The sequence below is a fragment of the Sinocyclocheilus grahami genome, unplaced genomic scaffold (genome assembly GCF_001515645.1).
Source record: "Sinocyclocheilus grahami isolate Dianchi unplaced genomic scaffold, SAMN03320097.WGS_v1.1 scaffold111.1, whole genome shotgun sequence".
In the NCBI taxonomy this organism is placed as follows: domain Eukaryota; kingdom Metazoa; phylum Chordata; class Actinopteri; order Cypriniformes; family Cyprinidae; genus Sinocyclocheilus; species Sinocyclocheilus grahami.
The window spans coordinates 1,040,188-1,061,998 of record NW_015505290.1 but is presented as its reverse complement, the minus strand read 5'-3'; the positions used below and the strand labels follow the sequence as shown (position 1 = coordinate 1,061,998).

At 37.4% G+C, this 21,811-nt stretch overlaps 2 protein-coding genes across 2 annotated transcripts in view; one reads left to right on the top strand and one right to left on the bottom strand.

Moving 5' to 3' along the window:
* Positions 1-853: 853 nt before the first annotated feature.
* On the bottom strand, positions 854-17,750 carry rhoj (ras homolog family member J). The gene is made up of 5 exons (XM_016277394.1): positions 17,097-17,750; positions 9,124-9,182; positions 4,875-5,039; positions 4,107-4,202; positions 854-2,792 (listed from the first exon to the last, which is right to left on the bottom strand). The coding sequence occupies exons 1-5, from the start codon at positions 17,308-17,310 to the stop codon at positions 2,646-2,648; spliced, it is 681 nt and encodes a 226-aa protein (XP_016132880.1). The 5' UTR covers positions 17,311-17,750; the 3' UTR covers positions 854-2,645.
* A 753-nt stretch (positions 17,751-18,503) lies between these two features.
* Positions 18,504-21,811, top strand: part of LOC107589081 (potassium voltage-gated channel subfamily H member 5-like) — a 41,311-nt gene continuing 38,003 nt past the window's right edge. The window contains exon 1 of the mRNA XM_016277411.1: positions 18,504-18,699. Within this exon, the coding sequence (XP_016132897.1) occupies positions 18,627-18,699 (73 nt within the window). The 5' untranslated portion in view covers positions 18,504-18,626. The remainder of the gene's footprint in view (positions 18,700-21,811) is intronic.

Genomic DNA, 21,811 nt, shown 5'->3' with positions numbered 1-21,811 from the left:
TATAAACTACTGCATAGGACAATGCAAGGCACAGTGTCGCAAGTGCACTTAAACTGAGTGAAGAAACAAACTCTATGCAACATTAAAGGCAAGTGAATGACGGCTCATTCTTCCTCTCTGTGGAGCAGGCTTGATTCCTCAGCCCGAGGATGGTCTCTAGCACCTTGCGGGCTCCGGAAAGAAGTCCCTGAGGTCAATCTAAGGAACGACTGATGTGAAGAGCAATCAGAAGTAATCAGTATCAGTTCTGGTGTCCATAACATGGTGGTCTGAGAACTACAAGTACTCACAGGACAGCTTTTGGTAAGTGAATATGGATGCTTGAACTGTTGGTTAACCTATACATTGTTCAGCACATGTCCAAAACAAAAGGGCTACACATAATATTTTCTATATTATTTGACACTTGTACCAAAACACAGTAGGGACTTTGAAAAGGCCACATATTTAGGGTGGGACTGCTGAGAGTCATGATCAGCGGTGCAGTTTACAGCATGATCACACTACATGCCTGAGGGGGAAAAAAAAAACAAGTCTGAAGAACAAAGCCATTTGTGTTTGAGCTGATATTTAAAAGGGAAAATGAGGGGGTGGCTTCAGCCAGAGGCAAAACTGAGCAGTTAGAAAATGTATAAGCCTGGTCCGCAGTAAATACACGAGTACTTCAGCTGAAATTGAGAGTGATAGGGGGATAGTGATTTTTTTTTCACAGTGTCAGATCACTTAGAGGACTATGAGTGCCACTTAAAAATAAAATCTAAATAATAATAAAATATATAAATTAAAATGACCTTTCACTTTTAAAAAAGCAGACCTTTTACATTTAATTCATGTTTAAAATGTTAAATCATCTCAATAATACATTTTTTATGGGATTATGTATTTTTGTTGGCAAATGCTGAACAGGTTTTTGTTTTAATGCCTCAAATAAGGTCTGCGGTGAACACAAGCTCAAAATATTTTCCTGTGCTATTCTACGACATACAATACACCAGTAATACCCCCTCGTGACATTTTTAAAGCTTTTACTTGTCTTGAAAATGGCAGTTGCTAACAAGTGGCTAAATGAGTCTACAGAGGCTTTCGGGACATTTGGCACCATCACACTAAACAGGAAAGCATGTCTACTCAATAGTCTGCTTTTACAGCCTCAATGTGCTTAAAATCGCACTCTTGGAAACTATTCTAACTCAAACCTTTAGGGAAAATGTCACAGTTGTAAACTTCCATAAGGGGGTTTGAAGTCACAATGGTTTTGTTTCCAGACGGACCATTAAAGAATGTGGAAATCCTGTAGAATTTAACCAATCGGATGACGACTTGAAGAACTCCCAAAGTGTTTCCCATTTTGTGCGCCTTATTCATCGGACATTCAGACAACGTTCCATGAATGTGATGTCTGAGGCTGAGACTAGAGTAATGTTAACTTCCAGGTTAGATTGCATTTAAAATGATTTATATTATTTGTTACATTTAACTACATTTTTTTACATTAATGAAATAAACTGTTTAAAATATGTCATAATTTGAAACATGATTCATCTAAGATTTATCTATCTATTGATTTTAATTTTTTAATTAATACATTGGTGATTGATTTCTTCATTTTATTTTAAGTGGCACGTACAGTCCTCCATACTTTTAGTCCTCCATCGGCTCATTTTTAATAGAGGAAAATGAGAGCATTTTTAAAAATGTGTGTAGGCAGAGTCATTTGAGAAGACAAAATACAGGCCCCTTCAAAAATCAGAATGTAAATGCATATGAAAAATATAACAATTACAGCACCATTTTATGGCATCATTGTTCTACACCTACACTGTATAAAGATAAAGGTCTGATGGCTCATAGAAATGTGACTAAGTACACTTCAGGGCATCTCAGTTTTAAAAACACAAGGAAATATAAATGATTCGGGGGATAATGTTGTCACGAAATACATTTTCCCTTTATCTTCACACAGTGTGCTTGATTGTCACTCTTTTTGATGGATAACATTATTTTACGTATCTTTGAATGTATAGTACTGTAGCGGTTTATTATCAGTATTGTTAATTTTAAATGACCCAAGGAAGATGCATTCCTTACTCTCATCTCTCTCTCTTTGCGTCTGCTCTACCTCTATTGATGAGTTGGCCATCCTCCAGAGAATTTCCCTTATTAACTAGCTCGAACTGCTGAAGCATTGACTCCAGAAAGAGCGCAATATTGATTTGAGGTGACTGAGAGAAAACCAGCTTGTATGGAGGAATGGATTTTCATTTTTTCATAAGCCTTGAGAAACCATATAATATAGCCGGTTTAAAAAAGATCCAATGGCTCAGAGTTGAATCTGAAATGTTGGATTGGAGATTGGCGATGTTGCGCCACCTTGGTTCAAGAAACCGCAGTCCCGTCTGAGACTTCTTTGGCTTGAGAAGCAAATCCCGTAAGGCAATGCGGGGGAAAAATTAAGGCACTTGTTTTGGACAGTGTAGCTCTCCACAAGACATACACACCGAGGGCAAGACCGCTCATTGTCCTGAGGGACAACAGGCGGATGGAGAAAGGAAGGATGTACAGCAGACTGGAGGCGGTTTAGGGTCTGTTACTCTGCCCAAAGCTTTGGAGGAGAGTGGGTGTTCACAGTTGGAGATGTTTTATCCTCACACGATAGCACAACAGCTCCTGCAGGCCGCGCAGCCCCGTTTTTGTTTCTTTGGGCTGAAGATTGTTAGGATGGCCTCATCAAATACTGTCTTTAGTCCCTTCTGAGTCAGTGCCGAACACTCCAGATAGCACTGGGCTCCAATCTGTGGACGTCAATATACAATTTTGAAACAAAACACTCAGTTTTAGGTTAAAGAGACAGGAAACCACAAAAGGAGAGGTTTAGCAGAATGTCTGAGCTGCTAGTTTCCATATAAAGAAAATTGATAGTGACCATAGATTGTCGAGATCCTACAAAAGGAAATTGAAAATTCACTGAAAATTTACCTTGAAAAGGTAACATGCTTGACAGTTGTGGTCAGCATTCATTCTCATTGAATGCAAAAGAGTAGCTCAAACACTGTTAAACATCTTTCTTTGTGTTCCACAGAAGAAAGTCAGTCATATGGGATGACATACTTGGAACAACATGAGGATGAGACAGAATTTTTTATTAATCCTTTCAGTGCTTTGCAAAACAGTGGTGAAAGTTTCTGAATCATGCTTTCTATTTTTTGAAACCTGGACAGATCAAGAATAAAACAAGTGAAAATTAAGCCAAACCACCAAACATATGAACACCCATCACCTCTCTGGCTAGTTTGAGGCCTTGCTCATAGGTCAGTGGCTTCTCCTTCATCTGGAGCAGACGTGCCAGTGTCTTTGGGTCATCTCGCAAGTCAATCTTAAATAGAAATAGTAAAAAATAGAAAAACAATAAATTGTTGAACATTTAATTTTAAATTTTTTTAATAGTTTTTATTTTCCATAAATATTCATATTTTGACTTTGATCTGTTTGAGCTTCATCTGATAATAGAAAATAATAATAACTATTATTATTAATATTAATGCTTTATCTGATAATAAAATACAGCAACAATAATAATAAATTATCAGTTAACAGTCATTAATAAATTCTCTGATAATAAACTAATAGACGTCAATATACAATTTTGAAACAAAACACTCAGTTTTAGGTTAAAGAGACAGGAAACCACAAAAGGAGAGGTTTAGCAGAATGTCTGAGCTGCTAGTTTCCATATAAAGAAAATTGATAGTGACCATAGATTGTCGAGATCCTACAAAAGGAAATTGAAAATTCACTGAAAATTTACCTTGAAAAGGTAACATGCTTGACAGTTGTGGTCAGCATTCATTCTCATTGAATGCAAAAGAGTAGCTCAAACACTGTTAAACATCTTTCTTTGTGTTCCACAGAAGAAAGTCAGTCATATGGGATGACATACTTGGAACAACATGAGGATGAGACAGAATTTTTTATTAATCCTTTCAGTGCTTTGCAAAACAGTGGTGAAAGTTTCTGAATCATGCTTTCTATTTTTTGAAACCTGGACAGATCAAGAATAAAACAAGTGAAAATTAAGCCAAACCACCAAACATATGAACACCCATCACCTCTCTGGCTAGTTTGAGGCCTTGCTCATAGGTCAGTGGCTTCTCCTTCATCTGGAGCAGACGTGCCAGTGTCTTTGGGTCATCTCGCAAGTCAATCTTAAATAGAAATAGTAAAAAATAGAAAAACAATAAATTGTTGAACATTTAATTTAAAAATGTTTTTAATAGTTTTTATTTTCCATAAATATTCATATTTTGACTTTGATCTGTTTGAGCTTCATCTGATAATAGAAAATAATAATAACTATTATTATTAATATTAATGCTTTATCTGATAATAAAATACAGCAACAATAATAATAAATTATCAGTTAACAGTAATTAATAAATTCTCTGATAATAAACTAATAAAATAAATAAATCGGGGCAAGTCGTGGCCTAATGAAAGATAGAGAGTCGGACTTGTAACCCGAAGGTCACGGGTTCGAGTCTCAGGTCAGGCAGGGATTGTAGGTGGAGGGAGTGAATAACCAGCGCTCTCTCCACCTTCAATACCACGACTGAGGTGAGACCCTTGAGCAAGGCACTGAACCCCCAACTGCTCCCCAGCTCCCATTCGCTGCCCATTGCTCTGGGTGTGTGCTCACTACTGTGTGTGTGCACTTGGATGGGTTAAATGCAGAGCACACATTCCGAGTATGGGTCACCATACTTGGCCACACATCACATCACTTCACTTCACTCACTCACTTATAATAACAAAGCTAATAATAGTTATTATTATTATTATGAAATCACATTACTGTCTGAACTAAAAAACTCCTGCACCTGTGTCCCGATGAGGATGTAGGGCACATGAGGCATGCAGGATTTGAGCTCAGATACCCATTCCTCCTGCACATTGTGATAGGAAGCTGGATTCACGACAGAGAAGCAGATGAGAAAGACGTCTGTGTTGGGGTAGGAGAGGGGCCGCAGCTGGTTGTAATCCTCCTATATGACGACGAGTAAAGTAAGGCCTGCTTTAGACTCAGTTCATCTCTCTTACAACTAAAATATGATGCAAAATATCTTTTTGAAAAACAAAATATAAGTCAAAGAGTGCAGATGATTAATTTAAAGGTTAAAGATTAATTTAAAGCTTTTTTGTCCAACATACCCCCATCAGTTGTGCTCAGTTTACATAATTGTATAAATGTACACATTTGCAAACCAACAGACTTTGAATTAAGGACTTTCTCTAAAGTGTGCATATTCATTGTGATAAAATAATGCAAACATGTCTCGAGACATATAGCTGTGGAAAGCACAGTCTGAGCGGTAATAACAAATATTTTAATTGTTGATTGGTGTTATTTTCAGGTATTAAGATACTTCAACACCACACCAGAAATGTGTTTCTTTTGACTATTATTCTTCTGAATACCTTTCAGCAATTATGATTCAGTTTATTAAAGTGCCTGGGTGAGAGAGGCCAATTTGATTGTTCCTTTAATGAGACACTTTAGCTTGACAGTTCAGGAGGATATCATGGAGAAGTGTTCTTGAAAAAGATCATTACATTTATAATCATGCTACCATTCAAAAATGTGGGGTCAGTTTTTTTGTTTTTTGGAAAGAAGATATTACTTCTATAGAACAAGGATGTCAAAATTGGTAGTAAACATTTACAATGTTACAATATATTTATATTTCAAATTAAACTTTCTGTTCATCAAAAACATCCTGAAATTTTTTTTTATGACAAAAATATTAAGCAGCACATCTGTTTTCAGCAGTGATAATAATAATAATAAATGTTTCTTGAACACAAAATCAGCTTATTAGAATGATTTCTGAAGGATTTTACAATACTGTCGTTTTTACTGCATTATTTCTTAAATAAATGCAGCCCTGGTGAGCATAAGATACTTTTAAAAATTAATTTGCAGGTACCCCAGGTGGATCACTGGATTAAACCATAGTGAAAAATTGTATTCCGAGTCAATAAATGTAATGTTCTGGTGAAATGCCTGTGTCCCGATGAGGATGTAGGGCACATGAGGCATGCAGGATTTGAGCTCAGATACCCATTCCTCCTGCACATTGTGATAGGAAGCTGGATTCACGACAGAGAAGCAGATGAGAAAGACGTCTGTGTTGGGGTAGGAGAGGGGCCGCAGCTGGTTGTAATCCTCCTATATGACGACGAGTAAAGTAAGGCCTGCTTTAGACTCAGTTCATCTCTCTTACAACTAAAATATGATGCAAAATATCTTTTTGAAAAACAAAATATAAGTCAAAGAGTGCAGATGATTAATTTAAAGGTTAAAGATTAATTTAAAGCTTTTTTGTCCAACATACCCCCATCAGTTGTGCTCAGTTTACATAATTGTATAAATGTACACATTTGCAAACCAACAGACTTTGAATTAAGGACTTTCTCTAAAGTGTGCATATTCATTGTGATAAAATAATGCAAACATGTCTCGAGTCATATAGCTGTGGAAAGCACAGTCTGAGCGGTAATAACAAATATTTTAATTGTTGATTGGTGTTATTTTCAGGTATTAAGATACTTCAACACCACACCAGAAATGTGTTTCTTTTGACTATTATTCTTCTGAATACCTTTCAGCAATTATGATTCAGTTTATTAAAGTGCCTGGGTGAGAGAGGCCAATTTGATTGTTCCTTTAATGAGACACTTTAGCTTGACAGTTCAGGAGGATATCATGGAGAAGTGTTCTTGAAAAAGAGCATTACATTTATAATCATGCTACCATTCAAAAATGTGGGGTCAGTTTTTTTGTTTTTTGGAAAGAAGATATTACTTCTATAGAACAAGGATGTCAAAATTGGTAGTAAACATTTACAATGTTACAATATATTTCTATTTCAAATTAAACTTTCTGTTCATCAAAAACATCCTGAAAATTTTTTTTATGACAAAAATATTAAGCAGCACATCTGTTTTCAGCAGTGATAATAATAATAATAAATGTTTCTTGAACACAAAATCAGCTTATTAGAATGATTTCTGAAGGATTTTACAATACTGTCGTTTTTACTGCATTATTTCTTAAATAAATGCAGCCCTGGTGAGCATAAGATACTTTTAAAAATTAATTTGCAGGTACCCCAGGTGGATCACTGGATTAAACCATAGTGAAAAATTGTATTCCGAGTCAATAAATGTAATGTTCTGGTGAAATGTTACATGTAGAGCATCATTCTTATTCTTGACTTTATTCTATCACTTATTATGAAATGCAAATGAACATAATTAATTAGCATCAGGCCTTTAAAATGTCAGTGCCAAATGACAGCTCCGCACCAGCAGCAGCATCTTGTAAAAGTCAGTTCTTCTTGAGTGCTATTGATCTCATAGTGAGTGATCAATAGAAGAGAAGGGCCAGACATCACACAGATGCTCCTCTGTATCAGTGAACTGCTTATGGGAGCAGATGTACTGGATTATATAACTTTCATTTATACAGCAATGTGCGGCTCACTAAATAGTCAGTGTTTTCAATTCTGAAACGCGGCAAATATTCTTCATTACAGCTCATACTGTGCTTGCTACAGCTATATGTCCTAAGAAACATTGACTTAATTATAACCAGCTGAACAGTAATACTCACACTTTAGCTTTCTTTATTAGTTCAAGCAGAAACAGTCCTTGAAACAAAGTAAAAAAAAGTGACCCTCAGTGCATTGTTAGTAAAAGTTGGTAAATATTTATACTGTTATGCAAATCAGTACCCTATAGCACTTTTCACCAGTCTAGTACAGTATCTGAGACATGCAATGTAAAATATGCATATAATGCTATTTTCCCTTGTATTGCATGTTTTTGCATATAAAAGAATAGTTTATTTCCTCATAATTTATTCAGATTTATACACTGTTAGAAACGACATCCTGTTTAATGAATGCCACCCCCCTGTGCAATGTCAGCAACTGCCATAGTCCTTATAAGAGAATATTCCTCATGGGAATAAGAGAATTCCTTATAAAAGCCAATAAATCTGATGCTGAAATTGTTAAACAGATGAGTGGAAGTGACAGTAATGATGAATCATAAAAAAAAGAAAATAATTACTGTATGTGACTATTATTTTTTCCAACCGATTTAAGTTACAACACAAATATGTTGCAATGTATTCTAGGATTAAAACTCTAACAACTGGCGTCCCATAAGATGCATATTACAGGGCCGGCTGATTCTGTGATGCCTTTAGACGCACAAGGAAAGTAAACAGCTGTGCTTTGGTTCAGATGTATCTATCTCTTCAGCCTGTGTATGAATAGTCATGTGAGTTTCCTTTTGAAGAATCATTGCAATAAGCCAAAATCAAAGTCATTATTGTGGGCTGACAGTGACAAAAACAACCCAGCCTGTAGTTTGTTGTAATTTCAAGTCAGTGCTTGCAGCTTTATTTAGAACATTATTCAAAACAGGCTGTAAATTCTGCCATTAAACGTGACTGTGATGCAAAAGGAGTTTACATTCAGAGTGATCTGATGCATGACCACAACGCCATTTAGTAATGTTTTTAAGAGTTTCAATTGATGAAATTAGACTATTTAGTAAGGGAAAGACATTAACCAAGTGAAAAACATGATTTTTGTGTTATGTCTGGTTTTATTCGGCTGTATATTCATTGCTATTTGGTAACAATAGTGAAGTTGTAATTGGATTTTAATGCATTTGAGGGCAGTCAGTCTTTTAGGGGTTTTGTTATTGTGTGAATAAGGTTTAAAGTCGGCATGAAATTAAAAAAATCTGAAATGCATGTTATAGATCTTATTGTGAATGATTCAGCTATACATAATGTTTAATTTGTCACATTTTTTACCTTGTATTTATAATCAAAATGTTGTAACTCGATCTTCCAGTAAAACGTCAGACTGCTATCTGGTGATGTATGTCGGACTTTTCCAATCATTTTGTCTGCTTAAACCCCGCCCCTTTTTTACAATATACTGCAAGCTCTCATTTAAATCTGCCTCCACTTGAATGTACATCACAGTATAGAAGGAAAGATCTGCTTCTGGTATTGTGACTATATAGACTTCAGAAGCATTAACTCACTTGTCCAGCAGTATCGTACAATCCCAGTAAGTGCTGCCTCCCAGATACTGTTACATTCACTGAAAAAACGAAAACAACAGTAAAAAAGGTTTGTTACATTCATTATGCATATCAAACAGAAAAATACTGTGGCAGAATATGCCTATAAAATGTGTGTTTGTCCAGCAGTGTTTCTGCTCCTGCTGTATCACATCCCTCTGATGTACTTCCAGAACTCTGGACCTGCTGTTTGGTTGTGGGTGGGAACGGAGGTTGATTTGGATCAGGACAGCTGTTAACAGCAAGGGGTGACCGGTTTTGGAAAACGGGGAGGGAAGAGCGGTGTGTGTGCTCGCATACATATTTCATTCTGTGTTGCGGGTGATGAGGGGGAGAGAACGGCTGTGTTGACACAAACAAAAGAGGAAAAAAACCCAGACAAGTAAATCTTTTGTCATCAAACAGCACGCAATAAAAGACCACTGCTGAGAACAGGAGAACAGCTGGACTCAACATTTCAAAGAGGTTTCAAACAAACTGCAGATACTAGTCTGCTGTGTGTCTACACTCTTTTCAAACTCAGTGCTCTGTTAGTGGTTTGATGAGACTGATTAAAAGAATGCGTGCTTAAAAGAAAGAGGCTGTGACGTGAAAGGTGGCCCTCACCAGATTCTTCAGGCCTCAAGCACCTTCTGAGACACCCTGAACTGAATTCAATCTTCTAAACTACATGATGGCCTGGAATACTGATGACTGGGACCATAAAAAGATTATACCAAATATTTCATAACCCATTAACTGTACTGAGCCAGATACCCATGGATGCTTCTAAAATGACCAATAACCTTCCTGTCAGAACCAAAGCACTTCCTGCAAACTATAGATCTGGCGTCCTTAATGAGTTGAGAAGCTTCTGGAAAAGGAGAAGACCGCCTCTCCAACATCCCTTGAAAATAAGCCCAGCAAAATGTTCGGAAGAAATTCACCACTGATAATTCAGATTAAACACTCCAGTATAATGGCAATAAAAATATGGCAATGCAAATTTTGAGCACTGATGAACACCACTGATTATAAAAATAATCTGATCTTTAAAATCTAGGCTCTCCAATAGGGTTCACCTTTTATCCTGCTGCTTTCAAGCTTCACAAATAACAAAAAAAGCACCATAAAAGAGCGCTAGGGTCCATATAACTTGTGTGCTAGATTCCCGGTCCACTGAAGTCATATTATAGTTTTGTGTGAATATCAGTGTTTGTTCATGAACAAACTGTTAAGAGTCAGATTTTTTAAACGAATCAGCTGATTCAATTTACGAAACCATTCTGATTATACCAGATCCTCTTTCAAGGAAAATACGTTTACTTTGCAGCCATATTTGCAACTCTTCTAGGCAGCTATTTTGGGCATTCAAGACAAACTCCTATCTGCTTGAACGGAGAAATCTTCAAAACTGCTGGCAAAACTCTAAAGCCCGGTTCAGGCTACATGATTTAAGCACGATTTTGACACGATCTGCTTGACGTAGGGTGTCATGTGGATTCGTAAAAGACAATGGGAGTCGGGACACAAGATTCAGTCGTTTCATCTCCTGTAGTGTGTCATAGTGCACGACAACCGATACCACGTCTGTGACGCTTCACGACTTCAACAGAAAGACTAGCATGTTACATTTTTTTTCCCGTCGTCCACGATGAGTTCCGTCACATTTGTGATACAGGCCCATAGGAGCACAGAAGTGCCTTCATACATGCAAGCGAAGAATGATCGGGTAGTAACGTGTAGTCTGACATGTTTCTTGTTCACGACACGACAAGATTTTAGAAGTCAAAATCGTATAATCTGGCACAGTGACTGTCGTAACCGACAAAAAAAATCATGTAGTCTGAACCGTGCTTCAAATTTGCGATGCAGTTCTTGAATCAACTCACTGATTCGACAATCCAGCTCCAGCGATTAACAGCTCACTTGAGGGGTTGATTTTCACGGAATATGAAGTAAAATTTTTATTTGATTCTCACCATCATATGAGTTCAAAACACTAAGCATATACTAATTTGTGAAATCTAGCTAACAAAATATATATTGTGTGTTGGAGTGTTCCAGACGCTACAAAGTCATATGGACCACTTTTATGATAATTTTATTATTTTATTATTAAAGTGTTCTGTTGACTTTTAAATATCTTTTTTGATAATATTTCATTATGAGAAAAGTTTTTTTATTGTTCCCCAAACAACAAACATTTTTGAAACTATGCTGAATGCATAATTTAAATAGTTCTAGTTAGTCACAAAAACTAAAACCCTAAAGCAGTTCTTACGCTAGCTTAACTGTTTCACTTGAAAAGGCATAATGTTTGTTTCATAAATTATAATTGCAAAAAGGGTCTGAAAATTCAATGAAATTTTCAATCATATTTTACCCTTTAATCGATTGCTAATCTCAATGCTAATTTTAATAATCATGTGCTAATCACTGGGGACAAGAGACAAATACAAAGCAGCACTAGCTCTAATGCCCCTAACTTAGCCATATGGAGGTACAGGGGGTCACTGAGGAGCCGCGTGAACTGTGGTGTATTTCTGAAAGGCATTGCATCTGTAGGAAACCAGCCAAGCGGTGTTTTGATTAGATGTGCTTAGAAGTTCTTTCCCTGTAGACTATGAAGATGGACCAGAAACAGTGGCCTTGAGTCTGTTGCTGTGTATCAGCTGTTCCTGACAGGTCCTTTTACCAGCACGATTCTTTTCCCCTCTTGGGGCTGGGCTAAATAAGGAGTCTAATCTTTTCCTCACTTACTGAATCTCTGACTTTTTTTTTTTGCCTATAAATACAAAGCCACTAGTACAAAAACAAGGCTGGGGTGATGTGAGGTGAAAGTTTGAGAGAAGTAGAGAAATTCAAGTCTGTAGGGATGGAGAAGGTTTGGTGGCTGTGAATCAGGCTCTCAGCTGTTCTCTCCAGTCAGCTGCTTTTCCCCATGAGGCTCGAGCTTTCTGTAAACCCCAGCCCCCATTCTGTGGCCTGGAGAGAAATCAATGTTGTGTTACAGTCTCACTCAAGCAAGCCTGACCCACTGTTGTGAAACATGATTTGGGGCGTCAGAAGCCCACACGCCCCTCCAGACCTCAACATTCTTCATTCCTCTATTCTCTTTCACAGACTGGCCTGTGACATTGATTCAGCCAATATATCTGCATTCAGTGAGCTTTAGCCTATAAGAACAGTACAGCGAATTGTATAGATACTGACATGGTAATAGCAAGAGACTGCAAATTTAATTTAGACACTTTCCATTCCATCACCAGGGCATTAGGTCTCAAGTGATAACCATTTATTGTAGACGCTTTCACTGCTCTCTCACAATTGACACCCATTGTTCAATGGTGGACTGTTGTCCACCATCCATTCCCATAAAATTGTCTTTTAGCAATAAATATATTGGCATCTTAGATCTGGTACTGGTAATCGGTGCATTGTGGACCATTCAGAGTGCAATTGTCACAACTGTTTTATGTCAGTAAATTGGCCAATGCCACCACTCAATTCAACCTTTACATCAACATGCCAAATATATCCACTATGCTCTTGCAGAGTTGTGATCCATAAATTGGTTTCTGTTTTTTGAGTGGGTGGCATTCCTGAAGTGTGAATTTTTTTTTTGTACCACTAGTGTTTCTTTAAAGGCATTGGTGGGTCAATCTGCAAAATAAGCCACTGGGTTTTATCCTCTTTTCAATTCCTGTTGCTGCAGCACTGTACTTGCCAGAGGGAAGTGTACATAATCTACATACACATTTTGCATTGCATAACTAAAAAAGACATTAATGTGATTAATCTTGCATTCTGAAGCCAAAAGAATCTGTAATGCCCTTACACAGCACTTGCTATAAGATTGAGCTTTTGCTTGTCAGTGAACGTTTTGTCACAGTACTTCCACTCAGCAAAACATAAAATGAGCTCAACCACTCCACTAATTGTGCATTTTCATTTAATTACTTATTAGGAACTCTTTCTAGGTTTCTATGAGCCACTTCTCTTTAAGGTCTTACTCAAAAATATTTAGCTACATTTATAATATTACTTGAAGGGACAGTTCACCCAAAAATGGAAATTCTGTCATAATTTACTCACCCTCATGTCAGTACTATTATGTTTTGGACCTAGATTATCTAGAACAAATTCAAGTGAGCTTTAGATGTAACCACGTAAATAGAGTGGGGGAACTAACCAGAAGAGTAATTTTTCAATTTATGAGTAAAATAAAGCCTGTGGTAAACATAAGGTGACGATACTTTGACGTTTTGTTCTACACCCCAAACATTCTTATCTAGTTACTAATAAAAACATATGTTTAAAAAAATAAACATAACAAATTTGTGTTTTGGGTATGGATGTGTGTAATTTACATTGTAGAACAAAACGTCAAAGTATCATCAAATTATGTTTACCACAGGATTTTTTATGTTTACCAGCAACTTTTACTCATAGTTCAAAAGAAGGTTTACTTCCTTCAACCACTCCATTAGACACAACTTTTATTCTTTCCACCAACTAACCACTAACCAAATCTGGCATGTTGATACCACTAACCATCAAACCACATGCACAGGATTACGGGATATCACCAGCAGCAAAGAATAAAATATCTTCAAAACCAGAACAAAACTGGTTTCTGGTTTCCTTTATTGGTATTCATTTAAATATATAATTATTATTGATATCAGTGTTAATAAACACAATCTAACTGATAGGCTATTGTTTTATTATAGCTCAGAATATTATTGCTCATGGTGATCTTTCAAATCAAAACCCTGTGCTTTACAGATCTGCCAAATCAAGGAGAGATCAAATCAAATGGAAAATGTAGTGGAAAGATAATGAAAAAACAACAACAATATGTGTTAAATTAGCAATCTGTGCCGATACAACACCAGCTGTGGTGAATGGAGCGTTGCAGCACAAAGAGTTACCATTAGCTATGGCATAGATGAGTTTAAATTTGAAAAGTGCTACTTCCCAGCCTGTCCCTAACTAAAACGAACTATAGCTTTCCAGCTGTAGGTATTTTAATATTGAGCACGTGGCAATATCCACAATTCAGTATCACTGGTGGATTAGTTGGTTTTGTTAGGAGTGTGGGAGCCACACTAGACGATGACTCATCTCAAACGCATTAACAGGCACTGTGTCATGGACCGGGAATGTCATTGGTTTGTTTTGGACAAGAGAATTCAGATCCTGTGGGATTTATGGACGGAAACCATAGTCCCAGATACTGTTGGGTTGAGCTCTAGCTCTCGTAGATTTCAATCACAATGGTTCTGGTGAAAAGAATATAATTTTAGTTCAATCACTCATAATGATCACAGACATAATTGGAAAAGTTAAATTATACGATATTACCTTTTTATGTACACTACCAAAGTTTTGGGTCAGTAGTTTTTTTAGTCTGTTAAACAATATACAGTAAATATATCTCCAAATAGCTGCTGCTTGGATTGCTCAGTTCACCATTTAACTACACATTTTGAAAAAGCTGCTTATTTATTAATTATATGTTCACTTATAATTCAATTACCATATTCCCAGTGCTTCCTATATTGCAAACTGTTCCATTACTGCTGAGGCATGAATGAATTTCATAGTTTTTCATTTAAGACCAATTCTAGCATAGCAACACAGTAAAGCTTTCAGTGGCCTACAATGGCAGCTCTGTGCTCTTTATCCTGCACATTAAGCCACTATGTGACAATTCGCTACTTTATTATGATGCTTTGTCAAGGCCTCTCTCCAGGGGCCTAATGTGAATGTAAGTGATTGATTGGCCCTGGAAGAATATTGTCTCTCTTCTTTCTCAATTTTTCATTCTGTACTACTCTGTCTTTAATTTTTTAAAGGCCAATTTTTTTATTACAAAAAAGTGCCTGCATTCAAACTTTTGTTCTGTGACATCCATTTAGTGTCCTCTGGATGGCCTCACTCGTCAGCTTAATTCAACTACAAGAGTTGACCGAGAATCACACTCCCTGAAGATCTTTCCATCTCATTCAACTCCCAAGAGTTTAAAAGTTTTACTCACTCCTTCAATGAGTTCAGTCTGTGTGTTTGTCCTGAGCCTGCACTGACCAGCTGGATGAAATTACAACACAGGATACTATTAAAATCTCATAAAAAGAAAAAGAGTTCTTCTTTTTGGCACAGCCCAGATAAACATGCCTCATTTGATCATATGGCACATTAGAGCGAAATGTGCAATAGAAAATCCTTTGACAATACCTGCTTTAAGGTTCTTAAGCTATAAAAAAACACTTTCACAAATGAGAGCCAAAACATTTTTTTTTCATTCATGTTTCATAGTAATTCACAAGCTTTTTCTCTCCAGCCCTGGAAATATGTGAATCACTCAGTCCTGGTATCATTAATCATCTAAAGACGCTGAATAAAAGATCTTGCTTCAAAATACAAATAGTGTAAATATGAAATGACAGCAACTCACTCCACTGCTTTTCCAACTTTTCCACTGCTAATAACGTCAATTGAAAAGACCTGTATTGCATTTGGAAGATTGCATTAGATTAGAATGATTGCAGACATCTACTTTTGTAGCACTCCTTATATTAGTGTCATTTAAAATTTTTCATCTTAGAAGTTTTTTATAGTTGGGAAAACTGATAATAAGAGATCTTAGCTACATCCGAAATCACATACTGTCTAGTAGGTGCTATAAACATACTTTCCGCCTGTTAAAAAGTGTGTTTTTTTATATAGTATGAATATGGGAGGTATGAATAAACTTACTATTATTTGTTATGTTATTACTGTCACGTGACCTACCAGTGTCAGTTGTGTCCCTTCACTGCCACTTAAAAATCCTCTTCTGTGGCCTCATGGGATAGTAAAGTGTCTCTGTGGATGTTGTAAGTCAGGTACTTTTTGCCTCCTGTTCTTTTTTGAAGACTATGAATTCAGATACACTGCTTTTTTCATGTACTGTCTTTCACCTACTACATAGTATGGAAGTAGGCATATTGACACAGGGCTTGTTTGTAATTTTTCTTCCTACAAGTTCTTTTAAGAAGAACTAATTTGTGAGGGAAGTGTCCTGCTGTTCCCAGTGGAAGTCGAAGCTGACCTGTCTGCCACTGTGTAATTAGGACTTGACCCTCATAGGATTCTGGGAGCATGTGTCATAGGGGGCTTTCCCCTGATGAGAAACCAAAGCCTTTATGCATTCATACATATCATACAGTCAGAGAAAACAAGAAAAAACTTAATGGATGACAACACATTTGTAACCATAAACCACAGTGGTTCTACAAAGATATAATACAGTACAGTAGGCTACTGACAACGCGTTTAGATTGCGTCTGTTCCTGTAATCAACAGGTTGCGGCTCTCGCGAGCTCTGACTCTCACTGATGCGCAGCTTGTTGCTATTTACATTATTTAATATTTACCTCTTGCGCAACATAAATTGTCTTTTGACGTCCCTAGAACAGTAAGGTAATGGCCAACGACCTTAAAGAAGTTTTAAACACTTGTTTTAGTATTTTTGTTCAACTATTGTTGAATAATGAAACTGATACTGATTCGGAAGCAAAGCTTTCAGGAACGTTGTTGCTATTGCATATTTAGTCCAAGCAGCTTCTGTTTACAAAGCGATTTAAATGTAGTTGAAAACACATTGATGAAATGTGTAGGCTACAGGTAAGCTACACCCTTTTGAAATTCATTAAGTAGCCTACAATATATATTTTTTTATTAACCCTACATTAGAGGGCTCTGATGCCCAAACTATGTTTCTACTTTTTAGTATCGGGCCTCAGTCCTCGCTCTGGCAGTTGATATATCCTCTTTCAAATGGTTATTCTTGGGACCGTCCCCTACCCGACTGTAGTGGGGGGCGGTAGACAAGGATTAGATAGACATAAACTGCACTTCATAAACAGGGAATTCAATTGAATGCTTTGAGCTGGAAATCGTCTTACCTGCATAGTGATCGAATACAGTTGGTACATATTCCTCGGGAAAAGCATCGTTTGCGTAACTCATCAGCAAACAGGTTTTGCCCACAGCTCCATCGCCGACCACAACACATTTCAACATCTTTTTGGCCGCAGTATCGAGAGGATCGCTGCTACTGCCTCCATCCTCATCCGCTTCCACTGCGCTCTGCCTACTTTTCGAGCTGAGAGTAGGCATGATAGTTGGACAAGTCCAGAAACGATATCCTCCACAGGTAGTCAAGTCTTCGGTCGACTAGAAATACCAATCTTTAAGACGTTAGTCTTCGTGTGACCAGTTGAAACACTCGAGTTGGCGAGTCGTACGGTGCGCAGGCAAATCCGTCAAGTAGGTGACCCACGCTTTAGCTCGCGCTTCCAAAACAATCCCTCGCCATCGACAGCAGTTTCAAGAAAACTCACTATAACTCCTACAACTTGCATTCCGATATTTTACATTTTCCTGATCCGACGACGAAACCGTTTCAAAAACAGTGGCTGTGGTTTCGGGTTAATTCCTTCATACTCCAAACAGCTTTCCACCTTCGCCCCTACGCGGCTACGCATCGTCAGTGTCAGGAAATCATTGGTTTCTGAGCGAATTCCATATTAGGCAGGAGTGGGCTGGGAACAATAGGGGCTCTGTCCACAGCCTACTCAGACAGGGACTTCAGCGGCACAGGAGGGGCTGGAGGACGTCCCGAGTCTAACTGCGTTTCCTAAAATATGGCGCCACAGGGAAGGATGGCAGGAGGTGGATCTTCATTCATTCACTTTCTTGCTTTCGTTCTTTCTTTCTTTCTGATTGAATTTCCTGATTGATAATTCAATCATTTTGACTTTCAGTAATTTATCTAGCCTGTAGTTTTTTTTCTTATTAATTTATTCAGTGTTCATTTATTCATATTTTTTCCCCCGAAGGCTTTATGATGAAATACACTCAGGTTTCATCTGAAATGTGTTGAATGAACATAACACGTTTTATGAAATATTGACGATGACTATACTGACGTGGTACCATCATATTGACGTAATTAAAAGCACTCTGCATCCCGGTGTAATCAAGATTGCGCATAAACCTTCCGTAGGTTCATGGATTATAACCCTATCCCTTAGTAACTCACTTGAACTGTTACATTTACTTTTTTTGCTCACTTAAGATGACATTCCCATCATCTACAGTAACTCTTGAGTTTCCATGTAACTAATTCTCGCGCAAAAGGCACCATCTGTTGCATGTGACTATCTCCATGGCACCGGGCATCGCGCTCGAGATTCCTGTGCCAGTCAATTTTTATTGTTACAGTTCGCCAGTGCGCAGGCGCAAAACAGGGGAGCGCAGAGCCTGCAGAACTGCGAGCGCTCCGTGGTACAAAGGACCCATACCAGTCAGGCACGGCGCAGCGTTACCATGATCTTCTCCATCCCACCGATAGATTGCCATCCTGCCTGCATCACTTTAACGACCAGCTTCCAGCAAGTCCGCAAGCCTGACCGACGCTGCCCGGCCGCAGAATGCACGGGGGAAAAAGAGGACTGGTGGCACCACAGAACACTTTTTTGGAAAATATTGTTCGTCGCTCAAGTGGTAAGATGATCGCTTTCTTCAGATTGCAGTAGCCGATAAAGCAAAGGGGAAAGTCTTATGATGTCTCAAGATATGTTTGAATTCTCTCTCTTTTTCTTCTTTCTAACTTTAATAATGCGTAGAATTATGCGTAAAAGTGGAGCTCGTGAGTTCCTTTCCATAAATATGGAAAACATTTTACTAATCAAAGTAAGATTAAATATTTAGATCTGACGCGCCTCAAGTCATTTTTATAAAGTCTTCTTTATTGAGTGCTTAATAAAACATATTAAAACCGAGAGCTACAAAACGGAAAAACAGCCGTGAGCTAAACATGACCGTACCATTACCATAATAATAGTAATTAAACACAGTTAACAACACATCGCTCGATCGCATCTCAAAACATTACCTTTACTATTGCTATCCATTATCAGCATTAATGTATTAATGCATCAGTAAGATTTGATTATTATATGGCATCAACTGCCTAGTGCCTACACTCGGGATGAATCTCACGCGGGGAAACATTTATTTGCGTCACGCTTGTAAAAAATTGCGTTTTTTTCTTTTTGCTTTGGAGTCACACAAGCAACCATTTCGTCGCACAACCCACCTTTCTTGCTTACTTGAGTTAAACTTTAAACCAAACATTTAATCTGATACTTCAAGTTTATTATGGTTAAATTGATGTGTGACTATTTTGTATATATATTTAATTTATTTATGCTGTGTAATCACTTTTTTTTAAACAATTTATATTATTATTATTAGTAGTAGTAGTAGTAGCAATAGTAATAGTATTAGTAGTATTTGTATTATTATTACTATTAACCGAAGAGTCAAAGAGGCTCTAGAATCATCAGCTTATCTGCATGTTCAATTCTCAGTTGTTTGTATCATCAAATTATTTTTGATCATAGCAAAAGTTAATTTAAAGGTGATGCAGTTTGTTTGGGCTGTTTTGCTGTGGATCTTCTCATGTGTGGAAGGCTTGTTGCCTGTGGTGGGAATTGCAGAGTCATTTTGTGTCACATACAGTTTCCTTGTGAATTTGCCTCATGCAGGTTCCATATGAGTTTGTGTTAAAGGACCTCACCAGCAGAGGTCACACATGATTACTGCAACAAAAGCTGTTAATATCTCTTCACTCTATTTCACATAACACAAACTTAAAAGTTAAAGACATAGATTTGGGTGTTTTTGTGTATACATTTAGACCAGACAGTTGTTTCTAATGAACTATGTGTGTGTGTGTGAGTGTTTTTTTATGTGGTACCCTCTCATAATACCATGCCCTGACATTTGCCGTGAGCAGCTCTCTGACCTCCGAGGGTCTCTGAATCTTCCACACACTCTTTTCTAAATCTGACGCAGAGCTTGCATCTTTTGAGAGGAAGGCTCCACATTATTTTCATTGTAGTAACGAGATACTGATATTTGTATTCTTTGAGCTCTTCTGTCACTGTGATCATTGTTTAATGTTTAAGCGATGCAGTGAGTGGAGGAATTTCGAATTGTAGTGCAGATAAAGTTGTTCAGCAGATCTCATATTGTTTCTGGACATCCTCCCCTCATCCCATTACAAATTAAAACTTGCTGACTGAATCTGAATGGGCTGGATAATTGATTCTTGCGTTTAAATGAACATTTATTTCCTTGTCATAGGCTTTTTGAATAACTAATTTACAAGGAAGTTCATGCATTCTATATCTGGATGAATGAACACTTTGATAGCCGTCAGTACAAGGCACAAGTCAAAGACAAAGTCAGGAAGAGTCAGTATTGCATGTCAAGAATAGAAATGAGAGGTTGCATGTAATTAAAAGGCAAGGTTAGTGTCTTCTTCCTTACCACAGTTTCACCAAAGTACATTTAAAAATGTATCTAAAGCCTGTGCCGCTATGCTGCCAATGAGCTGCCAGCTCCAACTGAGGCTACATGCTGATGGTGATACAAATGTAAATTTGGGAGGGAAGAATAGAGAACGTATTGATGATGAACATGCCAAAATTCTCCTTGTGGAACGTTTTAGAGTTGTAAAGCTGGTAATTATTTACAATCTGATTATGCAGCTATAATAACAAGCCAATAGTGTGCAGGTGGTAAATAAAGGAAGTGAGCGCTGTGTGATTTATGGGATACATTGGAGAGAGTTTGGAAGGATCTCAGTTGGATTCTAGAAGGGAAGTTGAGGTCTTTTATGTTGTCTTTATGAAGTTAGTAGGATAGTGAGGTATCAAAAGAATGTTTTCAGAAAGATGAGACATGGTTTGATTTGACTACAAAAAAAGAAAAGAAAAAAAAAACACCACTACCTACCTTCATAATTTTAGTTGAAACCCCAAAACACCATGCACTTGGCAGCAAAGTTGAACCGGGTGTTATAAGCCAACCTATCAAAACTCTGAATTAATGTCAATTATGTAATAGCCAATAATTATCCAATCTCTGAGCATAATTCTGGCAAGATTTTAAATTGTTCAAGCAATTTGTTTTTCATATACCTCTTATATCGTCATTCGCAGCATGTCCACCTCAAAATAATGAAGCCTTTCACGAGTGCAGCTGTCAAAATGATGTAGGTGTTTCTGAGGCTTTGTGTCTCTGTCCCTCATTTACAACCCAACACCTCCCTGTAGGTCTTCTCCTTTGTTTGCGGACAGCAGAGTTTGTTTGAGTTTTTCCAATCCACTTAGGGGAATCGAGAAACACAGCTGGGGGGTAAACAAAGTCAACTTTCATAAAGCTTTTTACCTTTACATATCATTGTTAGAACAGCAAAAGCAGTGCATATTTCCCTCCAATTTTCTTATGTAAGTAGAAAAACAACTGTGCTGAGTTTTAATGTGCTGGAGAAGCTTTTTGTAGCCAGCTTGATGTTTGGCTAATCAATGACATCAGGGTTCTCACTGACTGGGAAATTAAATGATTTCAAAAGCACTTTTTGATATTGAGCATTTAAGGTTGACAGTTCTGAGGATAAAATCGATAAAGTAGAGTTTGTGTGGTAAAATGAAACTTTTAAGAGAACCACACATCACAATAGTACAAAAATACTGTTAAGGAGATCATAGGACTAGTGCCAGAGAGAAAAAAAATAACAGAAAAGCATGTGAGGAGATATGAATGC